We start from the raw sequence: 24457 nt of genomic DNA, 5'->3' as shown, positions 1-24457 counted from the left end.
AATGTACTTCTCATGAATACACAAGTTGTCAAAATTCTAACTTCATCATTTCTCTTAGCAGTTCTCAATGGCCTGTCTTGATTTCAGGCTCATGGTCTATATGTCAATTGCAGAACAAAGTAGTTTTGTGGGTTTTACAGTCATATCCTTTTCTAGCAGCTGTGGGCCAGACTTCGTCCTCCATCTAACAGAGCAAATGGCTCTCAGTGAAACAGGAATTATACACAAAGGGGTAAATAGAAATACTTCATCTATACAACATAAATTAACTGAATTCTAATGTATACACAAGAAAAAGCCCAGTGCCTGAGGCAAATCAGTGTGTGTAAGGCCTGGCCTACACTAAAAGTTAGCATGGTCATGCCACCCACAGCACTTTAGGGGTATGAAAAAAATCCACATACCTGCAGCATGATAAACCAATTTAAGCTGGCTGTAGACAGCACAAGGTCCAGGAAAAGGTGTGGATTACCTGTGTCTGCAAGAGAAGCCCTCCTGTCAGCCTGGGTAGTAGCTCCAGTGAAGTGCTAGCAGCATTTTAAATATAGACAAGTCCTAAGACCAGATGAACCACCAAAGCCTGAATTTTGAAAGATCCTGGTTCTTAGGATGGATACAATTTCAAGGTGCTGCCAACCCAGGCAGGGAGGAAGGTGTTACTAGAAATACATTTATCATCACTCAGCCTGGTAAACTATGCCTGACACAATTTAATAGAGACTAATATGGAGGTCTTCAGAAACAGCTCAATATCTTAAAATGAAATGCCTCAGTGGCTAACTCAGCTTGAGAATGGCCAGTAAGAGAAGCATCTGAGAGAGACCTGCAGGCAGGGACATAGACATTTTCTACGGTTCTTTTCAAAGTAACTTTAAGGGGATTTTTCTGAATTCATGAATACAGCCCATCCAGGATACTTCAGACTGCCTCTAACATCCCCACTTTTGAGAACTGCTGTTCTGACTTTGATGTGATAGGAGAGCACACAGGCCATTGCCTGTTGTAATCAGGATTAACGTGGCAGCAAGCAGGGAATTACACTGGTGCTCAATTCATATAAATGGAAACCTTAAAACCTTTTAGTCTGATGTACAGCTTCAAACAGGTACATTAAATACGTTTCCTGTCATTTAAGGGTATGCTTTTTTTCAGAGACTGAGTCACATGTTTTACTATATGCTGATTGGACAACACATCTGTTTCAATGTATTTTTAAAGTCTATCATCAGTAAGACTAGAGCCTTGACCTGTCAGGGTGTAAGCATGACCCCTACCGTAGTCCCTATTGTCTAACCAGGCTAAAACAATAGAGTTGAGACTATTGAAGTTCCACTGAAAGCAGAGATCTGCACAGCTTTTCATTTGCAGCTGTGGCTACTAGGAGTTCATCTAAAAGTGGCTCAACCCTTTTGCTGAACAGCAGGACTGACTAAAAGGAAAATAATCCCTTTTAAGGAAACATTTAACTCAATTGCTGCTTTTCTGCTTGGCCATTCCATTCCCCTGGACAAGAAATAGAGCAACAGCCTGGTGCATATGGAACTCTGAGCCTCTTCCTTTTTTTAAACGCCTGCACCAGTTGTTGGCCAAAAATAAACACCATTCCACAACCATATATGTTCAACAGCCCAGTGGTGATTCTGAGGCTAATCAAGTCCCTACAGTCTTGCTGTAAGTCCACGCTGGCAGAATATACTGTCCTCATTCCTACAAGCACGGCTCTGCAAGGGCTATGCATATAACCCAGCTTAACCAGGAGTGCCTTTTGCATCTATTTTCTTTCCTGGACAAAAACAGTAGAAAGAGTTTAGCCCAGACATGTCACAAATTGCTAGAAGTGTTTCATGATCCTTTACTATGGCCTTTGCTGAATTTTCATTCGCCTGTGGAATTAAAAAAGAATAATTTTCTCTTGGGACCAGCTTTAAGGTACCTGTCCATCTGCTGGCATTCAAGCAGAGTCAAGGTGTGTAACATTGAAGACTGGATGAAAAACACATTCCAGAGGGGAATCTGTCAGAAGCATGAAAATGCTGTCAATGATTTTTTAGTACAAGTTTGCAACAGGTATGTTGTGGGGTGTGAAATTTTATATTTAATGTAATGCTTGAGCTCATTAATTGAAAGTTTTTAACTGTTTACACATCCTTTCTGGGACAGAGCACTAAATACTTGAACATGCTGGCTTTGAAGCACCCTTATTTAGATTTAGTGCAGCATAAGCATTTGGTGTTAGTGAAAATGCAGTGTGTCTTTCTGTGGGATTTTACTGGGCTTCCCTCAGCCTTAGCCCTTGCTTGACAAATGCATGTGATAGTCCCAAGGTATTAGTGGCATTGTATGCTAAAAAAAAGAATGTAGCTACAGAACTATTTAATAGCACCCTTCTGTGGAGGACAAAACTATCCCCAGAAACAGGGCCAGAAATTGAATCCCTAAGAGAGGAGATTCTTCTTTATGAATAAAACTGGCAACTGCCAAAACGTATTGGTAAGCTCAAATTCCACTTTGCCTCACAACTGACACACACACATGACGGTAGAATGGGTCTAAGGCTTACATCACTTTATTCTGCATGATAACAGCCTAACTCTCTCTGTAAATTATTAATGCCCATGTTATCTATACTGAGGTTCTGTGATTATAAATATTATAGTTCTGAGCTTTATGTAAGCTATTTAGGGGTCATACAGAGGAGAAGGTATCACTGAGGAAAAGCAGACCTCTGTGCAAACCAAACTCCAGCACTTACAAAGACAAACGCAAATCACAAGTAGCAAACAAAGCAGAGGCGCAGCCATTTAGCAATAGCAGGAAATTGCTGGTGATGGATTAGATCTGGAATTAAAAACTAAAATTTCCACTACCCACACCCTGACCTGTCATAGTCTATGCTGCAGTTCTAGGTGTCTGATGGGACAAGACAGACAATGTGAGAGCCCGAAATACTTGAATATTTGTGGCATTTTAGCTTGCAGTGGCTCTGAATTTGTATTATATGTCAACACATGTAGGCCATGGTCAGAGAGAGCCACAGGGAACCTCAGAATCAAATGGAGGAAGGTACAGAGGCAGCATTGGAAACTGGCTCTCTTCAAGCCCTGTGCATCTAAGACTGCACCCGTGTCACAAAAGTGACTGTGCTAGAACCAGTTTTAAAGACAAGTTTTAATTAGCAAAATGGTTGTTGAAAACTGATTGAGACTGGGGGCAATGGTGTAGGTGTGCACTCTTCAATTCCAGCACCATCCACCCTGGCTGCAGAATTGTTTCCTTTTTTATATATAAAATGTTCCTAGCCCATGCCATGTTATCCTACAACAACAACTTACTTTAAACTACCAGATTCATCTCTGAGTTAATGCTGAAACCTAGCAATGACAGCCCGTGCCAACATCAACTATTTCAATCATTTTAGCCTTCCCGGCTGCCAAAATGACAACTTGTCCCCCCTAACTTCGACAATGTCAATACAAAAATCTCAGACACAATGAACATGGAAAACGGGGACAGCATAAAATACACTGAATTGAGAAGTTCAGTTTTAACTCCGCATTTCCTGGGTTTTGGGTGTTTTAGATCCAATGATAAGTAATCTGCACTCCAACCAATGAGGTGCTGCATCCTTGACTTCCTCTGAAGTTTTTTTGGCAGGAACTGAACTGTGGGCAGCATGCTGTGATGCTTTCCTCCACAGCACCTTTCCTGCTTCATTCTCACGAGCAGCCAATGAAGCAAAGGAACCTTCTAACATGATCACCACACTTTATCTCCTCCCAGCAATGGAGCAGATGGGCATGGTGGGGGATACATGGCATTAGCAAACGTACTCGAGATTAAATCATAGTGTGAAGGCATGAAGCTTTGTTTTGAAAGGCTAACTGAGCGGCGTACACTGGCAGAGCTCTGAATAAAGGTCACCCCAGTCAAACAAAGCAGCATTTCTACAGTCAGATTCCATGCAAACAATCCTACTGGAGCTCTATTTCAAAGCCAATTTCATTGCATGCATTAGATAGTAAAACCAGGTCTTTTAAAACTGCTTCCCCAAGGACGCTGCCAGACAGAGATAAAACCGCTTTGGCTGGAAGGGTTGTAGGGCTGCAAAGAGGCCAGCTCGCCCAGCAACCTCTGCCCCTCAGCAGCCAGTCCTGCCAGTTTTACATACATTTAGCACCAGTCACTCTCAAGCTGGTAGAAGGGAAACACAAAAAATGACACTGAGCCTTTTGTTTTGCATTTGGCACATTCCTCGTAAGATTCCGCACTGGCCTCTGGGCAGGGCTTAAATGAAGCTTCTTAGGAGAGGATTCCATACATCTATTTATTAGACCTTGCTATTTATCTGTTATGCAGTGGCTTAAGAGCAAAACTATTCTGTGCTCCTTTCCTCCCCTTGTGGTGAGGGATATTAATATTTGCAGGGAGTTCACTATTTGGGGGGATAACTGATGTGTACATATTAAGTAAAACCAAGCAGTTTGATCAAATCCAATCAAGCTGGCCCCTATTTAATTTACATCTATGAGCATCCCTGCTCCTTAATTCTGAGAGCTCACCATTTCACTCTCTGAGTTACACTCTATCCCCCAGCACACAGGATGGACCCTGCAGGCTCCTTCACTCTCACTAGATCAGCTAACAAAAGGTCATTTCAGAGCAGGTATCCATCAAAAATCTCTGCCCAGGACCTGAGTGCTGGAATTCCCTGATGTGCCATGGCAGGAGGTGGTTGTTGACCTAAATAGAGGGGCTGAGGCAGAGAGAAGTCAAGTGGCTTCCGTAAGGTTGCACAGCAGGATTTATAACCTAAGTGCCTTGACCCTCAGACCATTTCTGGAAGAGCTTGTATTGCTTTTCAGAACTTGATTTTGGGAATCTCTAAGTGCGAATTGCTTTTGCAGATTCTACACTTGGTCTCACATACAATAACTATGTTTTCAGGTGCCCAAACTTGCTCTCCCTAACCCTTTCTGGATGTGGCCATGTCACAGATGATTACCTGATGTTGCTTCTCAAGAGCTGCCCAAACCTTAAGACACTCAAACTAGAAAACTGTGTGCGGATCACTAACCGGACTCTGGAAGCTGTCATCCTCCATGGGGGCTCTTTACAAACCCTCCATGTGGATTTCTGCCGGAACATAACTCAGGCTGGTCTGGAGAAAATCCAGGAAAAATGTCCTTCAGTGATGCTGAAAGCGGAGAGAAGTGCAGATATGATTCCGGATAACAAACCAGGGGAAAAACTGATGCTTGAAAGAGCAGAGAGAAAACTGGTGCCATACTAAAAGGGACCAACTGCAGAAATTCAATATATGTGAATGGAGACTGACCTGTCCAGCTTCCACCCAGTCTGCAATGAAGTCTATCTAGATCAGCTTTGTTTATAAAATATTTTATATATACGCCCAAGTTCACCCAGGCAAGTAGTTTACCTTGAAGGTGATGGTTTGGCGCCATTGGTCCTTTTGACTGGAAAATTCCCTGTGCTGGCACAACGGAGATGGTAAATGCTGACTAGCTGATAATTGCTGAAGGTCTTCCTCACTGTGGGAAAGTCTGTAGTATATTTTGCTTGGCTAACATATATGATGATGTATCCAAATCTTAGGGCCCAAGGGGATGGATGCCTAACTTTTTATTCCCAAGGAAACATCATGCATGTAATTCTTCTGTCTCAGAAGAATAATGAACTCCAAGTAGGTAACCACTCTGCCACTATATGCTAACAAATGTCAACTTAATACACTTTGATGTGTTAGTGTAATTTATTTAAACTGTCAGTGCTATGAACACGTGTGCAAACCAAGCTTCTAACACTATTTAGAAAATGTACGCTGACAATTTAAATGTTAAGGTAAATAGTAATGTAAGTTTAACATTAACACAAGCTTGTTTACACAACTGTTCAAGCGGAGAAGCTATTGATTGACCATAAACAAATTACAACGTGTCCTTAAACTCTCTTTTGGAAAACCTTCTACAGCAAAGAGATGTGTGTGGAAATCAGAGGAGAAGTTTACACACCCAAACCCATCCCTATGCAGTGATAAAACACATGGATGGCAATGCACAATCACCCAAAAGACTGTTACTATAAAATGCACGTAGAACACAGTATTATGTGGTTTTGCTACCACATCCTGTTTTATACTAAAAGATTACACTGAAATGGCCAGTACTATCTATCTCTTGTCTAAAATCGGCCTTAGACAAAATACAGTGTAATCTAGGTCAGATTCTTGAACAACTGGGGCTTGTATCTGACAAGGTTTCAAGACTTATGTCCACCTCTCTATACATTCTAACAATCTTCCTCATGCTCAGTTTATTGCATGAGACCAAAGTACAGTGGTTGTTTTTAAAAACCTTCAAGTTTTGCTTTGGATAACATTACCTCAGAACTTGTAATTATCCCTATACTTCATACTAAGCATGTCCTGGAACATGGCAAGACTGGAGGTAACCTATCTAACATAACAAACTTCATATATGTCAAGAAGTGTCCTATTCCAAAGAATTAAATCAATAAAATAGACCACTTGCCACTAATCCTGTATCTGTACCTGTTTGCCTTATATCTTTTCTCCTCACCCACCACAAGCCACTTAAGAACTTTATGCTTATGATAATGATGGATATATGTAATACCTCATCATTTATCTTCTCCTACAGAAGGAGACTTCTCAATCACAAGGTGGGGGGCTGTACTGCGCACTTGGAGACATAACCCAGTCAGCATGCTTTCAAAGCTGGGAAAAGATAGCTTTACTTTATCAGATAACTATTCGATCATTAGCTTCCCCTGATTAAAGCCATGTACTGAGCATAGTAAGATTTTCATTTCCCTGAACTTAAGTGTAGGGTGGGTTAGAAAGGAGTAGCCACAGAAAAAGAGAAACCCTTAGACAGCCAAGTGATCTCTTCCTTCTCTCCCTCTTTCCTGGTTCCCCCCAAATCCAGGAATGCTGCACTCCTACTGCGGTATCTTTCAAAGGCTCATTGTGCTACCACAGTATGCAATACCCTCCTACCAAAGGCAGCATCTGTACACCTCACCTAGCATCTAGCAGATGAGGGACAAGATGAGCAAGCTGCTGCCTTGCATTTTTTTTTTGCAGGATACGAATGGCCCATCAGGTAGAACATGGTCTTTCTTGATCTTCCCTGTAAGATTTTTCTCTATTACTTTATTATTTACATTTATATTGCAGTACTGCCTGAAGGTTGGGCCTCATTGTTCTAGGTGCTGAAGTAACATAACAAATCATACTACTTACAAACAGCTTTATGCATAGGTGCTGGTAGTAGGGGTGCTACCACAACCCCTGGCTTGAAGTGGTTTCCACTATATACATGGTTTACAGTTTGGTTCAAGGGCTCTCAGCACCTCCACCATAAAAACTGTTCCTGCACCCCTGGCTTTATTCTCCTATTTAATGCTATACTTTAGCCACTCTCTTGCTGTCAGAAGGGTCAGAACAAACAAAGCCCTAGATGCCAGAGTTCTTGCCAGGCAGATCTTTTAACAGCTATGGCAGATTCTAATGTGTACCAGGATTTTTGCTTGGCATACTGAAGAATGATGGCAGAACTCTCTCCTAAGAGCTATAAAACAGTGTTGAGCTTTTGGTATAAAAGCTGGGCCAAGGTGCTAGACTTGAGTTCCTAAAGGGGGAGTCAAACGTTTTCCTTGGCAATTGACAAGTCTGGTCTCATCTACTCAACTGTAACACTGCAGATCTGCCCAAGCTTCCCTAGCACAGCTCTGCCAATGAATCTCAGGTCTCCTTTCAACATCCTGATTATCTCAAGACTGTGCAAAGATTAATCCAGCAAACTATATGAAGATTGTGATTTGTACGAATCAAAACCAGGATGCCCTCACAAACTAATTCAAAATTCACACTCTTATTCAAAGATGAGAAGCTAGCAGCCTATATTACACATACGTACACACACACCACACACGTTTGCCTGTTATTTCTATTTAATACAAAATGCATTTCGAAACACTGACTTGAACAACACAACTGATGTATCAGTACACCAAAAAAGTAAACAAGTGGACCGCCGCCTAATGTATTATGAAATCTATCTATTTTAAGACTTTCCTTTAAAAGCTTGTGTCAATTAGGAATGCCTGAGCTTTCTTCAAAAGTAATGTAGATGGTAGTAAACATTTGGAAATACTGCTCCATTGCAAAACAAGAATGAGTCCAGAATGCTTGCAATTTCCTACAGTGTGTGCATGTGTCATAAGGGAGTTGATTTTCACTTATGTACAACACTCTGGTCTGCTTTTAGTCAATTAGTCTAACTGTATTAGTGACAATCAGAACACTGATGCTGTTTACTAGTTAATGTCCCCACTTCTCAATGACCTGTGCTGGAACTTGGCCTACATTCTAGTGCAATATAATTAAACACTGCTACAATATTCAAAAGCAATGTATTTAACGTATTTAAAAAAGGAGGCCAAGTTGGTGTGCAGAATACCAGAGTATCCTTTTACAATAGCTCTTGTAGCTTTCTTTTTATATTTATAGAACATTTTATCAATAGGCAGTGTGCGTGTATGTGTGTATCTTTGTATATTTAATTGTGACAATTACTCCATTTGCCTCTTCCTCATTCTCCACTGTAGAACTGTCAAACGATCAATCACAGCGGCTAGCATTTCTTATAAGGAATCAAGACGAAGATAGAAATGCAAACCAAATACAGTGATTGCCATTTAAAAAAGTGAACATACCACAGCTTCTCCCTAAATTCAGAACAAGCTGTTACTGTGGTACCTCAAATACCACAATGTGTTAACCATTGGAAAAGAATGACATTTCAATGGCAAAGCTACTGACTGACATCTTTTCTTCATCAGCATCTAGAAGGCAGGTTCAGCTCAGAATTTTGTTACCGAAAAAGAATGGTTTACTTATGGTAGAGTTACTGAGATTCTTTGTCTCTGTGGATCCCAATCCTGAGGTGTGCACACAAGAAGTAGGATCCACATAGACAAATCCCCAGAGAATTTATTTTTATCATCATTGCTCCTTGTTTTTATAGCTACACAGAGAGAACTCTTGTTATTGCTCTAGGCATGGGAGAGTAGAACACAGAGATTACTTTATCCCAGTTGCACCATATAGTTTCAAAATCAAGATTTATTTCAATTAAAGTGTTTTCTTCTTTGCTTAGTGTTTGAATAGAATGAACCACAACATGCAGGGGACTGGATCAGAAGACCTCTCGATGTCCCTTCCAGTACTATGATTCTATGTTATCCGAGTTCTCCTTGAAGCTGATTCTTTTTGCAAAGAGGTTGCAGGTTTTCCAAATATATATTTTCTGATATAAGGTAGGTTTCAAATAAAACCAGTAAAACCAAATGTTGCATATTTTAGCAACAGGCTCTTCCTTTCCACTGGAATAAATGTGCAACCAGCTGTGGAGTCACTGAAATGGTTCTTATATGGTACTGCAAAAAGTGGAATGGGGATTTCTACAGCTTTGAATATTAACTTACTTACTACATTTATTTGAGTTTTCCTTTAATTTAATTACATCTTGATCAACAAAATGGGATAAATGCAAGTTGAGGGAGGGCCAACAAAAAAGTAACATACAGTCCTAGAGAATCCTAGTATGACTGAGTTATCATTCAGGAGGAATACACCATCACTGTTAACTGCCATCAAGAGGACTCACCAGGTAAGAGAATCTCACAACAGATTAAGAAAAGCATTTAAAATATTATTGCACACTGAAAACAATGGCACTGCAGCAGCGTGACTCCATAACAGTTTCTTATTGCAATGGCCTGAAAGATTCTCAGAGGACCCTTCAATGGTCCTGCAAGCTAAGCAACAAAATTGGGATGATCCCAGATAAAAAAGGGCAGACAGTAATCCTAAACTGACACTTACACAAAGCGTTTGTTGGGATGTACAAAATGGTAAGACAATTCTCACCTTGAGCAAGACATAATATGTATATATAAACAAACCTTTAATTATACAGTAAAAACTCACAGTTACAAACACCTCGGGAATGGAAGTTGTTCATAACTGAAATGTTTGCAACTCTGAACAAAATGTTATGGGTGTTCTTTCAAACGTTTACAACTGAACACTGACAATACAGCTTTGAAACTTTACTATGCAGAAGAAAATGCTGCTTTTAACTATTATTTTAAACGAAACAAGCAAAAAAAAAAAAAAAGTTTCCTTACCTTGTCAAATCTTTTTTTAAACTTTCCCTGGTTTTTTTAAAGTAGTCTACGTTTAATTCAGTACTGTGCTGTATTTGGTTTTGGGGTTTTTTTTTTGGTCTCTGCTGCTGCCTGATTGCATACTTGTGGTTCCAAACGAAGTGTGTGATTGACTGGTCAGTTTGTAACTCTGAGGTTCTACTGTAGCTAAAAACCAAAACAAGGTGTGAATTTGATGGTGTCAGACTTTTAGTTAATGAAGACCTTACGTATCACATTGGCTCCCCAGGGAATCTACATGAAGATCCATAGACACACACTAAAAATCTTCTTTACTCCAAATTTAACAATTAACAAAAACAGCTTAAAACACACATCTGCACATGTGCTAGTTATGCCAATGTTGACCATTTACTTTGCTCTTTCCTTTGCTTGTGGGCAATACAATCGGGGGGGTTTCTGAGCAAAAGCCTTCTTGACTTAGCTGTACTAAAAGTCTCAGAACATTATCTTGTTTATTCTGGTTGCCTATTTCTCTAAGTAAAAGGAGGCTACTTACTGTAATTGATGGTTCTTCAAGATGTGTGGTCCCTATCTGGATTCCAGATGTGGGTGTGGATGTGCATGTTTGCCAGGACCTTGACCGTACCAGGTAAGTGGGTTGCTTGCAGAGTGATATTGTGTCAAAGGTACCAATTCCATAGTTGTATTGCTTCCCGGCAAAGGGAGAGAGAGATCTGGCTCTGTTTTGCTTGTTTATATAAATTACCACTGTCACGTTGTCTGTGAGTTGAACACGTTTGTCCTGAAAGAGTGGAAGAAGCGTGTGACAAGTGTATTGGATGGCTCTCATCTCTGGGATGCTGATATACATCCTTGCCTCAATGAGGGACCACAGCCCTTGTGCTGTGTGGTCCTGTACGTGGACACTCCAGCCTGTGAGTGAGGCATCCATTGTCAGGGTGGTGACGGATTGGGTGGTGGAAAGGAATGCCTGTCAGAACCTTGGATGGGTCGCGTTACCACGACAGGGAAGTCACCCCCAGCAGCGAGACCCGTTTGTTCAGGTACTCCCTCTATGGGTCATACCCTGTTGTCAGCCAGTGTTGAAGGCATCTCATATGGTGTTGGGCGTGCGGAGTGACTGATGTGGACATCACCATGTGTCCCAGGAGTGAAAGGCACTGGTGGACGTGCACGCGTGAGGAGTATTGTAGCCGTGAAACAATGGCTGTGAGAGCAGCAAACCAGTCCTTTGGGAGAAGTTTCTGCCCCTTGAGTCTCCAATCTGGCTCTGATGAATGTGAGTTCTCAGATAGGTATGAGGTAGACTTGTCCTCATTGATGCATATACTGAGGTTGGCAAGGAGATCCCACAAGGCCTGAATGGTAATGAGTAAGCACTCGTGGGATGATGCTACTAAGAGCCAATCGTCCAGACATGGAAATAGGAAGTGACCCCGGTGGCATATATATGCTGCAACAACTGTGAAGACCTTCGTGAACACGCGAGGCACGGTAGCTATCCTGAAGGGGAGGACGTAAAACTGGTAATGGGAGTGTCCCACCTTGAAACGAAGGAATTTGCGGTCGGTAGGGTTGCTATCCACATGAAAGTATGCATCCTTCATACCAAAAGCCGTGAACCAGGCCCCAGGTTCGAGGGAAGGGATGATTTGAGGTAATGTGACCATGCAGAAATGGAATTTACGAATGGATTTGTTCAGGGCCTGAAGGTCCAACATGGGACAAAGACTCCCCCCCTCCCACTTTTTTTGGTATAAGGAAGTGGAAGTCATGGTCCCGGTATTGATAGGGAACTCGCTCTATGGCTACTTTTTAGAAGAGTGTGTATGTTTCTTTAAGTAGGGACTCTATTTGGGTTGGGGCGGGAAGGTGTGGAATTCTATCAGATAACCTCAGCATATGACGTCCAGTACCCAACAGTCAGTGGTAAATCTTGCTCCAGTTGTTGAAAAAGGGAGCAAGACGGCCCCCAAACCTGACTGTTGTTGCCAAACACCTCAAGAGATCTTGATACTGGCCATGGTCATTGGGCAATGATAGCAACAATTAAATGATCGTCTCCATGGTGATGATGATGCACCAGTCAGGAGCAGTGGATTCGCAGGTCTCGGCAGTCCCATTGGTACAGGCAGTCTCATAGTGCTCTGCGGTTCTTCGTAAACCAATGATGGTGCGATGTACTCCAAAGGAGGATGAGATGGGGCTCCCCGCTCATAACACGGGTCCCTCCTGTGCCAATAAGGCCTCTGGCCCATTCTTGCTGGTGAGCCTGATGGGTGCTTGAACCATTGTTGTTGGAACAGTATTTGCATCTGTGCATATGGGTGCAGTCATGGGCTATGTGGGTGCTCCAGAGAGAAATGTGGCTCCAGCTCCAAGGACCAGTCGCACTCTGATTGGTCCAGTAAGGGTGGTGCCATTGGAATGGGTTGAGCAGGTGGTGCAAGCAGAGCAGCGAGGTGCTGTGTCGGTTCAGGTAGTCGTACCATGGACAGATAGATATAATAGTAGCGGCTCATCGGCCGGAGACGGTGGCTGCAAGTTGCCTCATAATGGTGCAAGGTACAGTCCAGTGTAGAAGAAGTTCTGCCGTGGGAGTTAAGGGCAAGAGACAGCCTAGTGTGCGCGGCACCTGGAGTTGGTACTGTGGCAGTTGTCGGGGGTCTGGAGGAGCTCCAGTAGCAGCTGGGGTCATGGGCTTGTCCAGGTGTTTAGACTTTGTCTGCCTTAGCCCATTTGGGAGCAGGACTCACCGTAGCTGCACGACTTCTCACTTGGTTGGTCTTGGCTTGGGAAGGGAACGCATCGCTTGGAGGTAACCCTTCCTGGGGATCCACCTTTGTGCTCACAAGAAGCATGGTCATGTGCACAACTTGGCTTGGTCAGCACCACTGGTGTCACGACTGGGGACACAGTCACCGCTGGTGCGGCGGGGCGTTCCGTCGGATCTGCTGGTGCCACCTCAGGTTGCGCAATGGACTCATTGGTTCCTCCATCAGATGTTACTTGAGCTGGCGTTCTCTTGCCTTGCATGTCCTTGAAGGAAATGAACGAGATAAGAGCACTGCACAACAATGTGGGTCTCACCAAGGCAGTATAGTTGGTGAGCCATGCAGCGGTAAGAGGAAACTGAAGAGGCCGGAGGAGATCTCGGACGTACCATGTGGACAACGTGAGGCATGCATGCAGGTTGACAAACACTGCTTTGAATAGTTCTGGCTCTGGCACATGGCATGCATGCGCACCCACATCTGAAATCCACATAGGGGCCAGTACTCGAAGAAGAGGTGCTATTACATTTTTTCCCTTATATATGCAAACTTCTCTATGTCAAAATAAATTTGGCCACAAAATGGCCACAGAAAACATTTTAATAATCACAGCCCCATTACCAAAAATTTTACTTAGGAACCACCTATGCATTAGTTACGTTTTACATGAACTATTCTGTAGGGATGGAAGAGCGTGCAAGGTTTGGGCAGGTGCAAAACTTTTGGAGTTCTTTAAAAATGTTCTTGATAGTAAGCAAAATATTTCTCTCTGGTTTAGTATTTTAGAGCTAACTTACCAGATACGTAAGGCGAGGGACATCATCTGTGCTATTTCACATGCCACATACGTTCTCAGTGAAGTGCAAATGGAATGGCAGGACAAACTAACACTGCTGCACAGAAACTGATTCAAATGTCAGCAGTGAAAAGGTCAATTCATTTCCAAAACTCGCAGCTCTATTATGTAAGAGGGGTAAAGCAATGGCCAGAGGATATGTCAGATACTCACTGTGATAATATAGTTTATCCAGAATTTGAACATGTGGCTACCAGACTACCTTGCACATTACAGAGTATCATGGATTTTCAGACTATATAGTTAGAGAGGAGTAAGGCACATACTTTAAAAAGCACTCAGAACAAACTAAAACATTGAACTGATTGGTTTAGATCCTGTATCATAAAGAAAATATATATATATAGAGAGAGAGAGAGAGAGAGAGAGAGAGAGAGAGAGAGAGAGAGAATGACTCATTCAGTCTTACCAGTAGTGGTGCTTTTTGTAGTTAACTTCATTGCCAGTCAAAGTCAGAGAACTAAACAGTGAGTTAAATTAAAGGGGAACGGACAATTAAACAACAGTCTCAGAAATAACACTGTGCACTTCAATCACCATACTTTGACCTTAGTTGCCTCTTCCAAATATCACCACTACTGATGAACCAAACAGTAAAAACATACCAAAAAGTTATCTTCTTGGTTCTGCGATAGTTCTAGTTCTGATCTCCTGTGTCTGAACGAAACAGACTGGGAAAACAGCAACTTTAGCTCCTTGGTACAACTTTACTGTGGGGCTGAGATTCAGTGGCAATTCCCTACTTTAAGCACTTTCTTCAATCACAACAAAGAAGTGAATACCTTCTACAAAACATTATTCCATCAAATACACACATTGCTACATAAAATCCAAAGACTGCTGATATAATCCAACTGTCACTGTAACAAGACAAGGCCAGAAGTATCTGATTTACTAGTGTTAAAAGCAGATAAAATATAAAATGCATTCCATTAAAAAATCTGTATCTCCATCAATACAACTGACAGTTGTGATTTTCATTTATTCTTTGTCCTTTGGCCAGACCAACCATCTAGCTCTTTGATACAGATTTTGCTAATATTTTTTGAGAAATAGTTTTAAAAGATCATCTCAATAACCTCTCTAAAGCTGGCAGTGGTTTAGCACAGTCAACAAAAGCTACTTTGGAAGGGAAGCAAAGCTTTTAAAATGAGAGGCAACATGGAAATGTACTACTAGAGAGTGAAGCAAAGCTTTTAGTAGCACTGAAGTACAGCTGAAAAGTATGGCGTATACCTGAATAAGTCAATGCTGCAATGTTATTAAAAATGCTGGCATACTGTTCAATATGCAATTCACAATAACCATATATGGAAGCTATTTCATCTTCAAATAAGCTAGCTGAGTTTGTTTCAAACATCCTGTCTAACCACCCTCATGTTCAAAATTTGCTAACTGAAGTTTAAATTGGTAAGTGCTGAATAAACCCTATAACCAGCTGAAAACACAAAAACCAGACTGATTCTTGTATTCGCTTTATTTTCTCTGCATAAGGAACCCTGCACAGGCAATTCAAATTAAAACAAAATAAATATATGAATATTCATGTAAAACTGTCCTTGCCAACGAACAATTATACACAATGTACATCTCTTCATGTTCACTGGGAGGGCTTACAAATGTACCATTCCCAACAAAAAAAATTCATCAAAATGGCTCCATGCAAAATTATCAAAAGTGACCAAAATATGGAAAGAACTTACTGACTGCACTTTTTTGTTTTTTGCTTTTTTTTTTTTTAAACAATCACCAAAAAATAAAAACATTAATTTGTTGTTACATTTAGAGTAACTAAAACGTGGCCACTGCTTATTAATGTCTGTTTATACTCCTAAAACATCTATGGTTACCATAAAATTGTGTCAACATTGAATTGGACTTAGGGCACTATTTGTAATAAAAGGAAGATGATTTTGTTCACAGAAATTTAATAATCTGTGTCCGAGCCCTCAGCATTGTCCACATTGCGTGACAGCATATAATTGTCCATATCTATAGACCTGCAATTATTGATTGCATAGCGCAAACGCTCTGCCATGATTAGTTGACTGGAGTATGGTGGGAGCCTCAGTTGAAAGAAACAAGTCTGTGAGGTAGGCAAGCTGTCATAAGGCTGTGAAAATGGACAAAAAAGTAGGACATGGTTAAGAGTGCAAAGGAAATTAAAAGGCATAGCAAATTCATATTTTTCCCCTGCCCAAAACACAACTTTTTAAAAAAGCATACCTCTCTCACCCACAATAAGGTCTCATTAATTGACCCACAGGCAGTAAATAATTCCTCTTAACAAAAAGACAAGACTAGTACCATCTTACATTTATATAAAAATTTTCAGCACAAAATAATTAAAAAACTATCACTACTGCCCATCCAATAAATTACTTCACCCACCAATGACATACATCTATTTTAAGAGTGGAACTTCCAGGTGTTTAACAGTCTCCTGCAATATATTAAATAATAATTTAGATCAAGCAGTAAAAATTGTGTGTCCAACTGAAACTACAGGGGGCATCAAGACAGACATAATGCAATTATCCCAAATTCAAAAGTAAAGAAAACACCTTTTAAATCAAGATTATTTTCTGTTTAGAAAATAACTCTCTTAAAGTGCAGGAGCTTAATTATTATTAAGATTAGCAGTTTCTACTTGCTATCTCCCTTTCAAAGTATCATGAATATTCCCTTCAAGGTTCTTTTCATATATCTGAATTAGAAGGATGGAGGTTTTCAATTATAATATGAATATTTAATTTTCAAGCTCTAAGTATATTTAAATTTGTTCTAAATCTTAAGAAATAGCTGCAGTCAGTCTTGGACCAATGCATTAGAAAGCCAATGAGCTGCAACTGTATTTCTTGGGGTGGTGTCTGAATCTTGTGGGTTTACACATAGGTAAGAGGGTGACATTTGGTGGCAGCTGAGTGACATACCCACACAGTCAGCAGCTCCATTTCTAGTTTCCATTTTCCCAAGTCATTCTATAATGTAGTATATTGAGAATGCTTTTCACAGAGACAGAGCATAAAAAAACCCAAGCCTGAGTCATGTTTAATCTTTAAAATACTAAATTGGAAAATGTATTGCAATAGGAAATGACTGTAGATCAAGTACGGTGCAATATTTCACACTGTACCGTCTCTAGACACTAGCCTGACCACCACCTAATCATTACATTTATACTTTATGTATTCAAAGTGCTGGGTGAATTACTCTATAATTCACCCAGCGTTAGGCACTATTATATAATTAAATCCCAAGGCTCTAGCAGTCAGAAGTTGATTCCATAATGTAAAGTGTTTCAGGGTTTAATGTTAGTGAAACCTGGCTCTTTCTCCCAAAGGATTGATTAAAGTGGACCGAAATGAACGTATTAAGAAAACAGCATCTTACCCTATCAACCTTCATTATTTGGAATCGTTGAGAGATATCAGCAGTGTTCGCTGGCAGTCGAGATCTTCCTGACACAAACCTCATAAAAAGGACTCTTTCTTCATTTGAAAACTCTTCAAGGGTATGCCAGAACCACTGAACTAACTGATGCTGTTCATCAACCTCTCTGTACCGCACAACTTTCTTCAGGACCTCAACAGAGATTTCTGGCATTCCACAAACCATCTGTTCCAATTGCTTAGCAGTCAGAAGAGACAACAAGGGAACTGGAATAATCCAAGACATTCCTTCTCGCACAGCAGCCACCTATAACCCAACAAGAATAGTTACTGAAAGAGTCATTACACTTATTTCAGATCCTTTGCACACAACCTGTATACAAAAGCTAAGACCTGGAGAATGAATACACATGTGGATGAGCGGGCTCAGGGTACACTTTAAGTCATCTCCTAAATACAAAAATACCACGCCCCCCCTTGAAGGATAACATTCCCCCTCAAAACTGTTAAAGTATTCTAGAGAATTATCTTTGATCAAAATAATTTTATAACACTTTCATGCTAAGAAAAAGCCTCAGATAAAACCATCTAAAAAAGGGGAAGAGTTATCAACATAAATGAGCATCTGTTAACTTTGTTAAACACTTGATCTGAAATTCTATGATTCTATGAAAGACTTAAGGATTTGGTGTCAGTATTGAGTGGGCTACTGCCCAGAAGTGGAACAGGCGTGTGACCCTGAATGCATCTATCTTTGGAAAAAGAGGAAAATTAGTTTCCTAGGGTAATGTTGCTGTATTATGACATAAGGCTCTCATCTGATTCATACAACGTTACTGTACAAGTTACAAAATAACATTTCAGCAAATGATATAAAGGTATTTACATAGATTATGAAATCCACTTATTCAAATGTTTGTAATTCCTATTCAAAAGCAGGAAAGGCAAATATTAAGTAAAAAAATATATCCACAGCACATTAATGCGTTAAACAAATGTTACTGCACCCCAGTGATATATGCCAGATCATGGGTTGTAAATGCAGGGTTAATATAAGGTGCTCAGCTTTCTAAGTGATCCCTGTTTAGTTTCCCAGTCAGTTCACTGTTCTCAGTGGAGCAATTCTGATGAATATAAAACAAATTCTCAGTTTTTCAATACTCTTGTGGTCTTCCTTGACATCCTAGACAGCTGGGTAACATCTGAGACATGAATCAGGTTTAATTTCAAAACCATTTACAAATTATTTGGGGGAGGGAGGAAAAAAAAAAAAAAAAAAAAAGAGGAAAAATCTAATAAATGTATAAACCAAAACCTTTGTTATTTTTGATGTACTGTGATGGTCACCATTTAAGTTAAGAAAATAGGTAGAGTTCAGTAAGATTCTCACCTGACGGTCAATTTCATGAAGTCTATACTCAATTGCCCTCTCCACATATTCTTTCCTGTTTGAAAAGGTAAGCGGGATACTGTTCCCACCAGGAATTATGGGAACCATTTTACCATCAGCACTTTGGCCAACAAAGGAATCAAGAGGAATCATCTATTAGCAGAAAAGAAAAAGAATGTTCAGGATAAGTCATTTGGATAAAGTAATGAATTAAAAATTACGATAAGTCACTTAGCAATAACTATGAATATCAGAAGATTATATCCACCTGAGGCACGTATAAAGTGTCTGTTACCTTAAAGTATAAGGTACCTCAATTTTTTTAAAATCAGTGTATTGTAATTAAAGTCAGTCTACAAAAACAACTGGTTTCAGAAGATTTTTTGGGGGGCATATTTCCATAGTTTACCTCATGGAAATTCTCTTCAGTAATCCCACTGTCTTCAATGTGAAGAATGCTGTTGAGGGTCTGCACATACAGAAGGTCCACCTCCTCTAAGTCCTCCAAAGTAAGTGGGATACAACAAAGTTGCTTCCAGACCATTGGGGCCAAATGAAGATCTAAAGGCTTCTTGGTACGAATAGCCACACCCATCAGAATGCCTAAGAATTTAAACTGCATCAGATGTTCATCTAAACAGGCTGAAGGGCTAAAAAGAAATCTAAAAGAAAACAGAAACAATGTAAAGGCTTCAGTAAAATCAACCTCTTACTTCTTTATATGGCTACAAGTTAAGACAGCTATATGGAGGTCAAGATCCCCAAGTTCACCACAGCAGCATTCAGCAAAACTGGAGAAGGAGGGAATAGGTAGATTGATGTTATCTTTCTGCTCTCTCCCTCCAAATCCTGAAGGCTGCCAGAAGTCAAACTGGCTCCATCCACAAGCTAGAGCACCTTCAGTGTTGCTTTAACTTATGCGCCAGCAAACCTAGCTGCCCTTGGGAACTATCCTCTAATAAGATGAAAGAATCCAACTTACCTATCCCTATTGTAGCCTACTTCAGCAGTAGCATTTGGGGAAGGAATAAGCAGGTCTACCACACCAGTTTCAAGTTCCTTAAAAATAAAAAAGTGCTTCTTAAACATTATAGTTCAGCACATTCAATTATCTTAATGATCATTTTGCCAGAAGCAGCATTTTGAAGATTTTTTTTTTAGGAAAACTGCACATGGTAAATATTTTTACCCTAATAAAACAAGAAGAAAATTACACAAACTAAGAACCAGAAATCTGTGTCTAATTTGTGATGGCATTCTATTTAAATTGATTTTGCTGCATTACTGGAGCCAGCACAGAATAGCTATGTACATACTATTATAATGGCATTTAATGGCACCCACATCAAGTAGTAACATGCTATGCAGATTTGCTGTCTTCCTTCCACATTGTGGAAGGTGCATGGCGGCCCTAGTGTCGCCTCAGAACTGCTGCCACTTGAAGGCATGGTCTGAGGAGAAGAATTTCTTTCCTTCATGGAGGTACCTGGTGCACACTCTAGTATGTAGGCTGGGTACACATTAGATGATTTGGGCCAAAGTGCTGCATAACAGGAAGTGGTCATAGGAAATGAAAAAAATCATGCGTGCTTTATATAAATATCTAAGATATTTAAAACATTGGACATACCTGGCACATCTCTGTAATAGTGTCATCAAACACTCCCCCGGCATCATCAGCCCCTTCTCCGACCAATTTCACTTTCCAGGCTCGGGAAGGTAGGCGAAGGTCTGAAGCATTCAGCTTTACCACTTGTCTTGCTATTTGTACAAAAATAGGCTTACATTTCCGACCTCTTCAAAGAAAAAGGAAGTGACAGAAAATGTAATTCACAGAAAGATCATTTTTGTATACTCTACAGGCTTGTCTAAACAGTGGGGTAATGTGCACTACGAAGGCGATTTCTAAGGCACACTAACATGTTTATTGGTCCAAACAGACCCTCCTGGTGCACACTAAAGGTTGTGTAGTGCACTTTAACAGAAAGCATATGAGCGCGCCTTTGGTGTACTCTAGCAGGGTCTACACAGATCAATTAATGCACAACATGTTAGTGCGTTTTAGAAATCATATCTCCATACCATGTATTAACACACTATGTAGACAAGCCCTAAGTCACTTGTAAAGCTGTACTATACTCCAGTGGTTCTCAACCTTTCCAGACTATTGTACCCCTTTCAAGAATCTGATTTGTTGTGTTCCCCAAATTTCACCTCACTTAAAAACTATTTGCTTACAAAATTAGACATAAAAATACAAAAAAGTGTCACAGCACACTGTTACTGAAAAATTGCTCACTTTCATTTTTACCATATAATTATAAAATAAATAGATTGGAATATAAATATTGTACTTATATTTCAGTGTATAACATAGAGAGCAGTATAAACAAGTTATCGTTTATGAAATTTTAGTTGGTACTGACTTCACTAGTGTTTTTTTATGTAGCCCATTGTAAAGCTATGCAAATATCTAGATGAGTTGATGTACCCACTGGAAGACCTTTGGGTACCCCCAGGGGTACGCGTACCCCTGGTTGAGAAACACTGCTATACTCCAACAGTGATAGAAATTCCAATATTTGCTGAACGTTTTCACAAACCCGATGGAGCCAATACTGACCTGGTCGATATTCTTTTTACAGTAATTTGAGGCCCGTAGTTTTTCCCCTGAACCATGGTTTTTCCTATGGAGCGTACCATGGGAAGTGTGTAGACTCTCGGTGCCAGTAATGGTCTTAGCTGTCCTTGGACTATTCCCCATGTTCCAGCATTGTAATGGGATGTGCTGTTCTGTAATACAGCAGCACATTAATGAACACAATATGCTTTAGTTTATTCATATTAATTCCAATATTTCTGGAATAAAAATCTGCATAATTAACTATTATCAGAACTTTCCTTATAATAGTTTAGAAATTGATGAAAACTTACAAAAAGAACTACATAGAAAAGGATTTTAGACTTATCGGAATCTTACAAAATGTTTCCCTCCAATTATAGAATTTAGGCTAATAAATTTATGACACTAAGATACTGAAGTATCAAGACTCGCCTAAATCAGAATTTATTACAACTATTTTTGGGAGAGATTGGTTTAATGAGGTTTTTATTCTATAGACATGAAGGCAAGAGCACACTATTACCAGAATTTGATTTTGGGGGTAAACACTTTGGTGACAAGGCACAACAATACATTTGTTAACTGAACTCTTTTCCAAAGAATGTTTTACCTGGTTATTGGGGCTAAGATTAAGTAATCTCCAAGAAGAATACATGAGGTCTGAAAAATGGTACAGCAGTCTGAGTCTTGCTCTCACTGTATGAATGCTCACTTCTTTCAGTGCCCCATACTGTGGTGGAATGGCATCAGGTAAACCAAGCTGTAAAGGCACTGATACACCTACCACAGAAAAGAGAAACAGTTATTTCATAAAGGTCCTGATCTTGCTCCTCTTTAAGCTAATGGCAAAATTCCTGTGGGTTTCACTGGGAGCAGTTTTAGGCCCATAGTGAAAAATTTTAATAGACAATAAAAGATATTATCTCACCCACCTTGTCTAATAATATCCTGGGACCAATATGGCTACAACAATACTGCATACAAATTTTAATAGGTTCTTGCTGGTCCCACCTCCAAGTATTATACTGCCCAGAGGACATGAACTAAAAGCTCATGAAAGCAAAGTGAAATTATAATACAAGCAATTATCTATTCTTCACCTGGAGCTCTCGGTGGGACAGGTGGGGCAGTCCACGCAGCACTGTGACAACGTCCAGCTGAGATCTGTTGAACATTCTTTCCTTGTAGAACAGTTACTAAGGTTGGTTCTCTGACATGGTTGGTATGGCCCAGTCCAAGCTAGCAATTTACAAAAGATTTTAAAAAGGATGTATCATCAGGTTCTACCAATAGGATCAAATATTAGCTAATATATTTGCAAAATTTTCCAATCGGAAGTTCAAAAGGAATAGGAAGATGAAAACTGGAAAGATGACTCCCTCAGCATATGCTGGGAGAGAAAACTTTTACTAGAGAATATTATATAGCATTTACTAGCTATATCCCTCTAATATAATACTACATCTATGCTTAAAGAAAATAGCTGCCTAGATCTGCTAAGTCACTGAAAGATATAACCATATTAAAGTTATAATCATTTACATTGCAGCAGAAGACATCAAAACTAACCGTCTTTTAGAATCCAGACTATACATATTTTTTTAAACCAAAACAAGTGTTTCTCCTTCCATAAAAACATAATACTTTTACTACACAGGAAGCCTAAGATTTCCCTTTAGGGATTATTCAAAATAGCCTGCTCACCTCAACAGTGCTGATGTAACAATCCCCCACTATCCTCAGAACACAAATTGCACACAGTTCTAGAGCCTCCTGCTTAAAACTGCAACTCACAAAATGGTCAAATCCTGTTCTGCTCCATGACCCAAATCCAACGATCCCATGAATCTGCAGAAGTTTGACAGGTACAGTGGTGTCTTGGGACATTTTTTTTGGGTCATGGAGCAGAACAGGCTAATTACTTCTGTAACAGACCATGACAATTCACTGATGATAATTACAGCTGGTCAAAATGTTCAAATTTGACATTTTTGTTAAAATTTAGATTTTTCCAGTGGAAAAATTGTGATGAAATTTTTACAGTTTGTTTTCAGGTTTCAATCTGGTTGTAAAAGTTTTATGTTTAAAAAAATTAAATTAAATTTTGAGAAATTAGTAAAAATTTTCAAAAAACTTTATGACATTTTCACCATTTTTTCAATAACTTCTATTAGAACATTTATAATGAGGAGAGGAGGTAGAGACAAGAGGGGAGAGGAAGAGTATCATTACTACAATGTATTTTTCTTTTCTTACTTTTCACCAAAAGATTCCAAGCCCATTTAGGAAGTTATTTTTATCCTTATGAATACTTGCAATAAACATGGTATTGTGCATACCTGCCCTTCCGAGTTGCTACCCCAGGCATATACATCCCCAGATGACGATAAAGCTAATGTATGCTCTGCTCCTACAGCTATATCTTCAATGAAAATTCCTGACAGAACTGGAACTTGCTGTGGTCTGTTGTGATTTCGAGCTCTGCCCTCAGGCAAGCCAATCAGACGATCTAAAATTGCATGAAAAATTCTCATGTAGTTCATAAACACCACAATCCTTCCTAGGAGTTAATTTTACTATGTGGAGAGACAATAGACAGTATTCATGTAAGTGGGATACTAATGGCATTGGCTACAGAAAGATCTAATGGGCACTTACTTCCCTGAAAAGCTTTCTCAGTAGCCCTCAGTACTGATTTGAAGCTCCGCTATTCATGTTTTAAGCCTAATACAGCCAATCACACCTATTGGTGCTAGACTGTACAGTGATTTTGTGATGCAGGTTCACGTACGCAAGGGGGTAAATTAAAAACATTTAACTTGGAGCCTCGATTCTATAAATTTGTACACAGACACTAAGTGTATAGTTAATTACAGTAATTGAATATGGATACAATCCATTACCTCTGTTCATATCAAATTGAATCAAGATTCAGGGAAAAACGTGAAAGCTTACAGGTAAATAAAATAAGGTTAGTGTTTATATTAAATTTGCCTTCCTTGAAAGTAGATACACAGCTATTAACTTGGATTTTAAGAATGCATTAAGTAGTAATTTATTTCAGAAGGTCGCATTTACATGAGACTTGAGCACAAATCTATAGCGTAACATTGTGATTTCATGTATTTTACATCTTGTATTCTTCCTTCTCACTTTTAATGAGTATATTAGTGGTTATGCAACAGT

The 24457-nt window shown here is 39.8% G+C and overlaps 2 protein-coding genes across 17 annotated transcripts in view; one reads left to right on the top strand and one right to left on the bottom strand.

Annotated features, from left to right (window-relative positions):
• The first annotated feature begins 1606 nt into the window (after positions 1 to 1606).
• FBXL22 (F-box and leucine rich repeat protein 22) overlaps positions 1607 to 24457 on the top strand; it is a 38968-nt gene continuing 16117 nt past the window's right edge. For 2 of the 4 annotated variants that reach the window (XR_010917378.1, XR_010917379.1), the window contains exons 1-2: positions 1607 to 2067; positions 4945 to 9360. Coding sequence is in view for 1 of the 4 variants with exons in the window: in XM_067534609.1 (XP_067390710.1) it covers positions 1733 to 2067; positions 4945 to 5290 (681 nt within the window). In the remaining 3 variants the exon portion in view is untranslated. Of the gene's footprint in view, positions 2068 to 4944; positions 9449 to 17209; positions 17267 to 24457 lie in introns of those variants that run through there. The other 2 variants (XR_010917377.1, XM_067534609.1) reach the window with 2 other exon arrangements.
• The window catches only part of HERC1 (HECT and RLD domain containing E3 ubiquitin protein ligase family member 1), a 193508-nt gene continuing 184376 nt past the window's right edge, over positions 15326 to 24457 (bottom strand). For 12 of the 13 annotated variants that reach the window (XM_067534599.1, XM_067534596.1, XM_067534600.1 and 9 more), the window contains 10 exons: positions 23611 to 23780; positions 22372 to 22510; positions 21882 to 22051; positions 21272 to 21441; positions 20279 to 20444; positions 19631 to 19707; positions 19058 to 19310; positions 18649 to 18801; positions 17260 to 17565; positions 15326 to 15979 (listed from right to left, as the gene is read on the bottom strand). In XM_067534599.1, coding sequence (XP_067390700.1) covers positions 15794 to 15979; positions 17260 to 17565; positions 18649 to 18801; positions 19058 to 19310; positions 19631 to 19707; positions 20279 to 20444; positions 21272 to 21441; positions 21882 to 22051; positions 22372 to 22510; positions 23611 to 23780 — 1790 coding nt within the window. In that variant the 3' untranslated portion in view covers positions 15326 to 15793. Of the gene's footprint in view, positions 15980 to 17259; positions 17566 to 18648; positions 18802 to 19057; positions 19311 to 19630; positions 19708 to 20278; positions 20445 to 21271; positions 21442 to 21881; positions 22052 to 22371; positions 22511 to 23610; positions 23781 to 24457 lie in introns of those variants that run through there. The other variant, XR_010917376.1, reaches the window with a different exon arrangement.

The sequence above is a fragment of the Emydura macquarii genome, unplaced genomic scaffold (genome assembly GCF_026122565.2).
Source record: "Emydura macquarii macquarii isolate MOO-44397 ecotype Brisbane River unplaced genomic scaffold, CSIRO-AGI_Emac_v2 contig_3451, whole genome shotgun sequence".
Lineage (NCBI taxonomy): Eukaryota > Metazoa > Chordata > Testudines > Chelidae > Emydura > Emydura macquarii.
This window is presented reverse-complemented; position numbering and strand designations above follow the sequence as displayed.